General features: G+C 27.9%; 1 protein-coding gene across 1 annotated transcript in view; it reads left to right on the forward strand.

The window, feature by feature from the left end:
- The window catches only part of LOC127287876 (ornithine aminotransferase, mitochondrial-like), a 170,416-nt gene that overhangs the window by 65,748 nt on the left and 92,189 nt on the right, over positions 1–12,479 (forward strand). Inside the window, exon 3 of the mRNA XM_051315017.1 lies at positions 4,807–5,007. Within this exon, the coding sequence (XP_051170974.1) occupies positions 4,807–5,007 (201 nt within the window). The remainder of the gene's footprint in view (positions 1–4,806; positions 5,008–12,479) is intronic.

Here is a 12,479-nt window from a genome sequence, read left to right on the forward strand (position 1 = left end):
AAATACGAGCGATTCGATATAGAGGTCCAACCGTCGAGGGTATACGAAATTTTTGAACTGTTATTTTGTAAAATGTTTAAAACAATTTTTTCCATTTCTGAATATCTTGTCTTGGTCAAGGAGTGAAGTTCGTTCCGAAGAGGAAGATTAGCTTTTGGATTCAAATAGTGAAAGAGGTCTTGCGTTTCTTTATCATCAAAGAAAGAAAATGACAGATATTTCAGAGCCACCCAATCAACTAATTTTTTGTTGAAATTTCCTTGAACAAAAACCTATATGAAATGTAACATAAGCATCAAATATATAAATTCATTCTATTTAAATTCACTGATAACTTGAAAGTGTCAACTTGCAAAGAATTAATACAAAAAACGTGGATCAAAAGAAAAAATGATCAAAACTTTTAGTATCAATTTGATCCACTTTAGTATCAATTTGATACTTTTAAGAAAACTGTATTTATAAATGTTGAGTTTATTTTTTATTTCCTTTCAGAGTACAAAAGTTTAAAAAAATATCAGAACAATAAAAATTGTTTGAATATGTACGTTAAAACTTTGGAAACATAATTTTAATTCAAATTTTACTTTTAAAAAAAAATTATTTTAGTTTTTATAATATAAAACCTCTAATTTTTATTTTAGGTCAAGGAAGAAATGAAAATTGGGGTTGGAAATTGATTTTTAAAAGTTCTTTAAATAAATTTTAATAATTTTAAAATAACAAATAAAAGAAAAAAATAAAGAAAAGTATTTTTAACATGCAAAATTTATTAGTTTTATTGTGATAAAGTTTTTTTAACTAAATTAAACTTATTGAATTACTTCTTTCTTTGATCCAAGAGTTAATTCGCTATCTGGATAAGTTTTCTTATATATTTCAGGGTGTTTGTCTCGAAGATGCCGTTTTACTCCAGTTGTGTTGCTGTCCTTCATTTTGACAATAAATTCCTTATCTGTGGGACACAGTTTGCATTTCCCCATTTTACAATCATTTGAAAAGAAAAATTCGAAAGAATCTCCTAATGGCAATCCGCCGTGTTTCCTTCTTTTTGATTTAAATGCAACGGGATTTTCTTGTCCATTGCTATATATGTACATTTTTTATAAAAATTTGGAATGTTTTGTAAATATTTTTAGAAAATTATGAATAATTAAGTAATAATTCAATTTATTAATTTCCATTTCAATTAAATTTTCAGGATTATTATTTTAAAAATACACCAATAACCTTAATTAATTTTCATTATTTATATTTAAGCAAATAGCAATTAGTAACGAAATTATAATACACCTGGACAAATCCTGATTTTCCTCCAAGACGCTCTCCTTTTTTCTTTTAGGATTTTCCATGATTAAATTGTGAATTAATTTTAATTAACCAAACGTCAAAATTAGGACGGCTTGCTCGATTGTTCGTTCGGATATTTCGAACGATTCAGAGCGAACAAAAACAAAAGAATAACATATTACCGTCACTCGAGAAAAGTGATCGACAAACGAACTTCATCGATCAATTACGAGAATTTATCGGTTCGACATGCAACACTAATCTTAACACTCTTACCTTGACGACGCTCAGCTGACCTTTGACCTGACGCCGCTTGCCAGAAATGGAAAAATACTCGATGAGGAAACTCTTAATTAATTACACCAATCTCGACGATTAAAGCACGACACTTACAAGAACACTATTTATTTAGTAACGAGAAAAAATATAAATTTATATATAAATTATTGAGAGAACGTCTGCTCGATACAATTGGGAAATTGAACTGCTGTGAAGATTCCTCTGCCGGTCCTTTGATCCCCATTTGTGGTACCATCTCTCTTACTTCTATAGACAGCATAAACCTAAGGAATATTCATTCGGCCCTATCCGCCGCTCCCCGTGAACGTTCGTACGTCACGCCTAGTAAATTCAGTCTTTCGACAGATTTCGCGATAGATACTTATCCTAGACTGCCACATAGAAGTGCAAAGACGATCTATCGATTCAACGACCCAAAAATCATATTAACGAATGCATCGTTACACTTTTGTTAAACAAATCTTCCACTATTCTTACCTTTGCTGGATTTTTTTTCATTGCGTGTCATTTTGTATCGGATATTTAAAATTTTTAAAAACTGACATTTGATTCTTTATTAGAGACCTCAAAAACCATCATAACGATTTTTATGCTAATTCAGTATTTTCTAATAATATATGCCTGCCATATTGTGTCAGTCATTTTGAATTTTTTAAATGTGACCTAAAATTTGGATTCAGTTACCCCAAAAACCCCCAAGACACAGTTTTCATGTAAATCTGGTAAAATGTTAATTTTTTAGCCGCCATATGGCTAAAATAGCTATTTTTTGCCCTTTAGGCTACATTTACTAAAAATCTTAACGTGACGGGTCATTTTGGAGGGCTGATTCGTTTTCAGCACAAAAAAATCTACAAGAATCATCGAGAACTATTTTAGGTAGAGGAGGATGGGGCAAGGATAATTAGGGGCTAAAATGTCAACATAGTGTTTATCATATTGTTTTCTATATTAGGGCTTCCAAATATTTATTTACGTAAGTGTTTGCAGAAGTGGAATTTCCTGCTGAACACGAATATCGAATTTGTTGAAGCTACTGGTGCACAATAAGAACTTGTGGAAGCTTGAGCATCGTCTACTAAAGGGATAGGGGTATCTTCGACTACCACCTGCTTGGAAAATGCTTCCGGACTTTCGTCATGTGTTCCCACATTTTCGACATGTGCTGTAACTACATTTTCGGAACCATCATTCAATACAATGTTTAAGCCTGGAGCAATAAAAATTAAATATATAAATTTAAATTAACTGACTAAAATTATAACAGTTATTATACAAAAAATAAAACATCTATAATAAAACAAATGAGCCAGCAAAAAAAAAAGAAAACACAAATAAACATACCAGGAAGTGTAGTTTTGTATATCGGACAAGTATAATTTCTGTTCAAAGAACCAACGAATCGACCACTGTAACAAAATGCTGATCCTGTCACTAGATTTCTAATAAAAAAAAGGAAACGAGAAACAATTTATATAAATATTACGTGTACATACTGATAGAACTTAACTATTTGCAAGTTACAGACTGATCTGAACTACTTACTTTATTCTGCTTTCTCGTGGAAAAAGCTTTGTACACGGAAAAAACAAACTAACTATTTTAGCACCAAACTGCTTTATCCTTTATTAGTATGCAATTTCGTTTACCTATTAGAGTATGAAATAATGCTTTTTTAGTTTAAAGTAAGTCCATACTAAATAAGTATAATGGTTATACTCGTATAGTAATAGTGACGTACTACAAAAGTATAAAATTGATGCCCGCGAAGTACGACATATAGTCTACCTAAAATAGCAAGAGCTTCTTCCTTTTTGGTGTATAAATTCTTGCAACCTGCGTTTTGGCCACGCCTCCCTCCCTTTCCAACCATTGATATATCGATATAGGCCAAAACGCAGGTTGCAAGAATTTATACACCAAAAAGGAAGAAGCTCTTGCTATTTTAGGTAGACTATATGTCGTACTTCGCGGGCATCAATTTTATGCTTTTAAAGTACGTCACTATTACTGTAAGAGTATAACCATTATACTTATTTAGTATGGACTTACTTTAAACTAAAAAAGCATTATTTCATACTTTAATAGGTAAACGAAATCGCATACTAATAAAGGATAAAGAAGTTTGGTGCTAAAATAGTTAGTTTGTTTTTTCCGTGTAGTTCTTTCATTTATAAAATTTTTAAAAATGGTAAAAACATATCTTCCTCTATATAGAAACATGTTATATGAGATCCTGATCAATTGTCCGGATATATGTATGTGTGTGTGTGGATTCCTTTTTTATTTAGCAGATAACTTTAACAGATTTTAATGGATTTAGATAAAATTTGGTAGGCTCATTTATCACATTAATCTCTCAAAAATAACGAAAGGATTTTTAAAAATACCCTTAAAAAAATTATATCGTCTTTTTTCCAAAAATTTTTTTAATTAAATAATTTTTAAATAGAAAATTCTAAGGTAATATATAATATAATCGTCTTCTTTACGACAAGACGAATCGATTAGTATATATAAACTATAGATTTGATTGAAATATAAAAAATTAATGAAAGTTAAATAATAAAAAATTCCAATTTTAACTAAAAAATGTTGTGTTCATTAAAATTCAAGTTTATATATGAAATAATTTTATTCCCTGCATTAAAAGAAATGGATTGGTTTACATAAAGTACAGATTTGATTTAAATTGTAAGAATTAATAAAAATTAAAAACTCAAAAATTCATTTCTTAGCTAAAAAATTTTGTGTTTTTTTAAATTTAAGTTAATGCATAAAATAATTGAATTCCTTGCATTGAAACGAATCGATTCGTATATATAAAGTATATGTTACATCCAAAATAAATTACAATTTTCTTAATTTTTCAAAAAATATAATGAATTTAAATCAGTTTTTAACTCGAAATGTTTTTAATCAATTAATTAAATTAGAAAAATTCATAGCTTCTTCCACGAGGAAGCAAAATGTTTATGAAATAAACATAAAGGATCCCCTCCTTGTTTTACTTAGTGCGCCATAGAAATTTTACCCCATGGATAAATATTAATTTATTAGAATATTAATGAAGTTTTTTTACAATTAATTTATAGTGTATAAGGAATATAATAACTGAATAAACCTAAATCCCAGAATAATGTAACAATATTTAAATTATGTTGAAGTGAAAATATATCATTCTTTTTGGAATAATACATTTAATTTTACACTTAGGTAGGATATTTAAAAGGCGTAAGAAAATTATGTACAAAATACAAAGTATTATGGATTGCTGATGAGGTTCAAACTGGATTAGGTAGAACTGGAAAGCGTTTAGCTGTGGATCACGAAGATCAGAAGCCTGACATTTTAATTCTTGGTAAAGCTTTATCAGGTGGAATGTATCCTGTATCTGGTGTTTTGGCTGACGAAGAGGTAATTATTTCTCCATTACATGTCATGTAAAAGTGCAAAATGTATGTTTCAGTGCGCCCGAAAACTTTTCTGTGTAAGCACAGTTCAGATATCGTATCTATTATTTTTTAACACAAAAATTGCTCTGATACTTAAGATAAACAATTATTACTAAAAATATGCAGATGCTATACAATTATACTTAATTAACTCAGTAACAATCTAAACGATGTCCCTACTGAAAATTCCTATATAAGATCCTACATGGATTTCTATTCAAAAATCCACATGGAAGCCCAGGTTGATTATAGGAATCCATATGGAAATCTATAAAAAAAACCGTATATAAAATTGGGACATGATTTTGAGTATGAATTCATGTGGGAATTTGCATTTGTGTTTTAACATAGGAATTCATGTGGATTCTCTTATGTAATTTCTTACATTTTTTATCAATTTCCCATGTCAGTTTACTTCATAATTACCCACATTAAATTTTACAAAAAATATCATATAAAATCCTAAAGATTTTCTTACATAAAAATTTACATAAATGTATTAATGTAGGAAGCCATATGGGATTTCATGTAGATTTTGAAATATTAAGAATATATATGGGGTTATATTCCTGTATATAAGTGAAAAAAAATTGATCGGATCGGGCTGTAACTTGCACATAGTTTATCCCTAGGAGTGAGTACTTTAACCACGAAGTATTGTTAGCTTTCTTCGAAAAAAAATTGAGATGTCCTTTTTTGTTATTTTTGAGATATTAATTAATTAATTAAATTATTAATGTTAATAAAAAATGAAATATTTTACAAATAAATAAAGTTATTGCAATTCTGATGTTACTAAATACTAATACTTACTTTAATTAATTTTTACACATAGCATTGTTTAAACAACCCTTAATTAACAAATACATAATACCGCTACTTTTACATGTTTCAGATTTGGGTTTGCTTAAAGTTTTTTTAAAGATAATGTATTTTTATAATATTTAACAAAGTCAATAATTAATTAAATAATTTTTATATTTTTAATAACAATTTTATATAAACAAAATATCTTTTTGTTATTTTTACCTCGTCTCTTTAAATCTCTTTTCTTTATTTTTTAATTATTTCTCTCATATTTTTATTTAATGTAAATACTAGCAATATTAAAACTAATTTTAGTTAAGAAATTTACAAAATTGTTGCTACATGGAGAAAATCTGAAAGCACTGAGTATTTTTTCTCACAGCACTGGCTACTGTGTAAACCAAAAAATTAAATTCCAGAGTTCTGAAAGTTCTCCACACAGCACTGAATGCTCTGCAGAAAATAATCATAACTTTTTTTGACAGTAATTAGAGTTTTGTTTCATATTAGTTAACAACAGATTATTCAGAACTACGAATGTAGCAATAAATTCTTTGCTCGAAGTAGTGACTACAGTTCTCACAGCTCTGAGTACTGTGTAGAATTATTTTTTAGAATTTATAAAACAAAGGAACGTTTAACGTCAATTAAAAAGAAGTTAGCCATGGTTATTTTTTCTTGTCAAATATTGATTTTAATTGGCATGTTTATAAACAGTTAATGAACAACAGAAATAAAGAAATGAAGACTTTAAAAAGTCTTTTTAAAAACTATCGGTTTTTAAAAATTTTTTTAGTTATATAGCAAATAAAGTTATTATATTAGAATAAAATAATAAATAATTATTTTTAAAAAAAATTATTATGGGTAAATTTTAAATATTTATTTGTATTTCACAAGTTTTGAGATTTTAAGATTTCTTAGCTGATATCGAATTACAACCTAATCTAAATTTATAGATAATTATGATTAGAAAATAATAAGTTTCAACATTATTATTTCAAATATTTATCTCTTAAAGTAAAAAACAATATAAATTATGTTAGTCAAATAATCTGTTTTTCATAAAAATATTAGAAAACATCTAAAATTGATTAAAATTTTCTTGAACGCTTGTTTAAAATTGTTGTCTATTTTTCATTAAAGGTTTAATGTTCTTTTATTTCTTTAATCCTAAAAAATAATTCTACACAGTACTCAGAGCTGTGAGAACAGCAGTCACGACTTCGAGCAAAGAATTTATTGCTACATTCGTAATTCTGAATAATCTGTTGTCAACTAATATGAAACAAAACTCTGATTACTGTCAAAAAAGTTGTGATTATTTTCTGCAGAGCATTGAGTGCTGTGTGAAGAACTTTCAGAACGCTGGAATTTAATTTTTTGGTTTACACGTTAGCCAGTGCTGTGAGAAAAAATTCTCAGTGCTTTCAAATTTTCTCCGTGTATCAGCCATTTTAAATAATTTTTATATACGGGGCAAAATTCCTGTAGCGTACTAAGTGAAAAAAAGTTAAGCCTTATGGGTGAGTTTCTTATGAACGAAGTATTGTTAAAATAATTTACGTGATGCAGAATTATATCATCTTTAAAATAAGACGTCAAAATCGATTGAAAGTAGGCTTTATGTTAATTTGTCCACGGCCCACTGTGTAGCGTAGAGCGCGTGGAGCTTGCACGCAATTTTGAAAAATTCATTTAATCTTATTTAACTCATCAGGCCCATTCCGGCTATTTTTGTAAAATCTTCTGTATATTTTCAGACATGAATAAATTATAAAAAACAAAATTTAATCTGGCCTAAATTTAAAAAAAATTAATTTGTTTAGGGTCAACCGGGGTAAATCCGAACGCTTTTAGTAAGTTTCAACAATAACATAAGTTTTTCCTTTAAAAAAAAAAATACTTCCGGTATTCTGGTACATGAAGTTGTTACTTTACTTCCATAGAACAATTTTATGGGGTAGCAAAAATTTTTGATAAATTACAATCGCAGGAAACTTAGCGTTCGTATTTACCTCGATACTTTGCAACTTTCCTAAAATACCGGGGTAAATACGAACGCCACTGTATTTCAGAAAAATCTTAGGGAAAATAAATTTAAAGTATTGCAATTGTTAAACTTATATAAAAACTAAAAAAAAATACGATAATAAACCTATTATGTAATAATGCATCATATATAAATACAAAAATCAAACAGGCTAAAAATTAAAATGCATTACACAATTAAAACCTTCAATAACACTATCAAATCATAACGGATTTTTGCAAAACTTGCTACAGAAAGTATTTTGGAGTGATTGAATGTAAATACAAAAATAAAAGTCAAATTTTTTAAATTCAAAATGGCGGACTTTCCTAAAACTTATTTTTAAAAATGATCAAATTTGCTAACTCCAAATTCGTAATCAGCGACCCTGAAACCCCCCGAGTAACAATTTTCGAGCGAATCCAATGAATTTTTTAATTCTCGTCCGCCATTTTGAAATTTGAAAAACTGACTTGAAATTGGTAATTAGCGATCCCAAAAACTGTAGAATACCAAATTTTATTAAGATCCTGAAAAACTTTTTTCAACAAACCATTTGGCAAAAAAATTGAAACACTCCTTCGAGAGAATAGAGATTAAGTTTCTGCTTATTAATTACTAACGAGGATACGTATAGAAAGAAAAACTTTTTTCTACGTACTTTTATAATGTTAAAATAATAGTGTAATGAAATAAAAACAATTTTGTGTGGCTCTGATGTAAAAAAAAATTATTGAAAATACCGTTCGGATTTACCCCGATTTTCCAATTTTCCTGGGTAAATACGAACGGTCTGATATTATTAATAAAATTTTACAGAAGGCAAAAAGCCAAAAATTCATAGCTAAAAAATTTGGACGATTTTCCAAAAATAAAAACACGTATTTCATGTTTTTCTACAAAGAATAAGAAAAAAAAATTAGGGACGCATAAATTCAATTATTACAATTATTGATTATTCGATTCTTAAATTTTTGAGCCAGATACTTTGATTTTGCAATTTGGAATTTCTATTATTTTGATGTGACTATCTTAATCAGATATCCTAAAACTACCCCTGAATTAAGTTTGAATGCACTTGGTTACAATAATAGTTATTTCGATTTTTTAACCCCAAAAACAGTTTTATAGCTATATCTCAGTTTTAGCTTGTAATTTTTGTAAAATTATGCTAAAATGTGACTAAATAACATTAATTATTTAAGTATAGAAAGCTTTGAAACGATTTATTAAGAATTAAATAGTTTGAACATTTTTGATTTTTCGAATTTTTAAAAAGTAGCATATCTTCCATACAAATTAATATTTTTTAATCGGGTATGGCTAAGATTTTAAGTTAGGCTAATACCTAAGAGACTGACAAGTTTCACTTCAATCGGTCAAACCGTTCTTGCATGATGCTGGAACAAAATATTGAAGACATACATACATACCACGGTGCTCCTGAGTGAATTTAAATAAAAGTTTTAGCTAACTAAATTTTCGAAGCAAATTTTCTTTCTAGCTGGTAATAGGATGAAGAAAACAAAAAAGAAAAAAATCCACTTGGCGCTTTTTTTGGTAGCAAAAATAAGTTTTTATTTATGATTCTCGAACAAAACTATAACGTATTGCTCTAATACCGTAGTCATTTTTCTGTTTTTAAACTAATTTACTATTTCCCATCTCTTGTAAGCATAACTTAACATAAAATGTAATTTTTAGACTATTTTACTTTATGCGGGAAACCTAATTGTGTCTCTTATTAAACTAAAAGTAAGTTTATAAGGTAATACATCAAAATATAGTTGTTTAAGATAGACTTTTAATTTACATACTTAATTTCTTTAGGATGTTCCTTCCTAATTATTAGAAGTCTGGGAAACACTGTGAAAACCGTTTAAAATGTCTGATTGTTGCAAAAACAGTAAAAAAAATACTTATAATTTAAAATAAAATTCAAACGTAGCTAAATAAATTGCTGGATCAATTTGATTTTTCTGATGAAGGTTTTCCTGGTGTGATATGTTGTGCAAGCGATTTGTCTGTGGATAAGGCACTATAAAACAAAAAGCGGTTTAATGTTCCTGATTATAATAAATAAAAGAAAAGTAGGCATATACCTTCTATAATTGAAAATTAATAGATCAAAAAGAGTTACTAAAAAACAATGTTCTTTTTCTAAGTCCCTAATTTTTTTGGACTTACAAAAAAAACCTATATGTAAGATTTTCTAAATGCATATGGAAAAGGATTTTAATTATTTATTCGAAAATAAATTTTCCAAGGTCGAAATCGGTGTCGAAGTCATCTGTCGGTGTCGCTATTGGAAATTTGTTATCTTAATATAATAAAAGATGTTTAGGTTTGAAATAAGAAATTTTTAAGTTGAAATCAATTGATTTGAATGACATTTAAAATCAGGTACAAAATTATATGCTCCTAACCAAAAATTTGAGAAACAACACTAAATAATAAAAAAAAACATTAAGAAATTGGTAAAAAATTCAAAAAACATGTTTTTGAGTAACTTTTTAAAAGAAGAGTAATTTTAAAGGTTTATTTCCAGAAATTCGAAAATAATTCTGCCGTGCTAAGGAAAAACTTACATAAACGCCATTTTTGACAAAATTGAGTTTTTGGTATCAATCGACGCGGGAAGAAAAGCTGCATCTAACTGTGTTAATAAAAATTGAAATTATTAATTAATAACTAAATAAAGCAATAATTAAAAATCTAAGAAAGTGTTGAAAACGAAGAAATACTTTATAAAAAGCTATAGATAATATTTGGCGTGCTCAGAAAATCTGACGAGTCAACAAGTGCGGGTATGAAATACATTGGAAAGTTTACACAATGTTACTTATGTTCTGGTCGACTCTGACAGGTAGTCGAGGACGAACGTTGCGTCAGAAATGAAGACATCGCATCTCCATGCCCTGGATATATGTAAGTTCTTCTCTCTGAAATTTCACCGAGGCACCACGCAAGTGCGTCTTCGGTAACATTCGATGTTTGTCGGATCAATTCGAAGATACATAAAAAAATTATGGAATTATTATATCATTATTATATTATTATTATAGTTTTAGATATTAATTCAAATTTGAAAATTTTGTCAGTAAAAAAATTTTACAATTTTTTGAAGCTTGTAACTTTTTCCTGGAAGCTTCAAAATATTTGGGGTTTCGCACATATTTTAATACTGATATAATTTATTTACCTGCCATGTATTTTGCTTCGTTTCAAAATCAATAAATTTTATCTGTTAATTTAAAAGGTTAATTGTAAGAGTTGAAGTTAACGAAAAGTACTGTTAAAGATGAATTTTGAAAATTAGAAAATTATTCAATATCAATCAAAGATTGATATTCTCTAAAACTCTAAAAGAACTTGGTAATTTAACATACGTTGCCCTTCGGACAAATTATATTGTAATAGGTAGTGGATCCCTTCCTTACCTCACTATTATTCAGTGAGTTGGTTAAGATCCCATATTAATCAGAACAATTGGTTAGGAATATTTGAAATAAAAGATCAAACAAATATTTAATTAATTGTATATAAATGTATATTGTGTAACAACCCAAATAATACAATATTACAGTATTCTGTATTCTCATACAATTTACGTGTGAATGAATGTATGTGTAAGAATGTTGTGTGTGTATTATGTTAAGAGTCTCTGAACTCTTACGTATATTTACCTCTGGAATTCCTCAGAATGATATCCTTCAAAATAATCGACGTATCTCAATTTAAGTATTAAATTAATTCTTCAATTTATTATAGCTATATTATATTCTCTTTTTCTCAAACAATTATTACAACAATCTCAAACTCAGTATAAGCTATAAACTTCCCAGATAACAAAATGTAAGGCTAATGCCTAGCCCTGCTCTAGCCCGGGGTCCGATTGATAGGACCGGGGTGTAGGCCAAAACGCAGCGTTTTGTGCGCGCCATTGTCAGCCATATGGCTCGCCCCGTGTGACAGGCACCCGCGTGCCGGCAGGCTGCATACCCTTGATGTCGACATCATTCGAACGTATTAAAATATAATTCTTTTAAATGAAAATAGGTAAAATGAGATAAAAACAATATTTATCATCTGTAATCAAAAGAATTAATTTCTTTTTCAAAGAAAGTTTCAAAGAAAACACTGATCAGTCGTAAATTCGTTATTCATAAATGGAAATAATAATCTCAATAGAAATATTTTGAAAAATACGAAAATAATTTTTTTCAAAAATTAAAAAAGCAGAAAATTATGTTCATTTCATGAACATTTTTTACTTCATGCAAGAAATACAATCCTGACAACATTATATTAAAAATTTTATAAAGAAAAACTTATTCCAAAAAATAAGAAAAACGATTTTTTTTTTAAATTAAAGTAGCAAATAATTTCATAAATTCTGATAAAATACATACTTTTTATACATGAATCGATTCGTTTTCCTGCAAGGAATACAATTTTCACAAAAATTTCTCAAAATTTTAATCGAGAAAGAAGTTATTTTTAAAAATATGAAAAATGATTTTTTTCAAAAATTAAAAAAAATTATTTAATCTCTAGATTTAGGTAAAATATGGACTTTTTATAAGTTAATCAAT

The sequence above is a fragment of the Leptopilina boulardi genome, unplaced genomic scaffold (assembly GCF_019393585.1).
Source record: "Leptopilina boulardi isolate dan_hultmark-lab unplaced genomic scaffold, ZJU_Lbou_2.1 LbouV2_377, whole genome shotgun sequence".
Classification (NCBI taxonomy): domain Eukaryota; kingdom Metazoa; phylum Arthropoda; class Insecta; order Hymenoptera; family Figitidae; genus Leptopilina; species Leptopilina boulardi.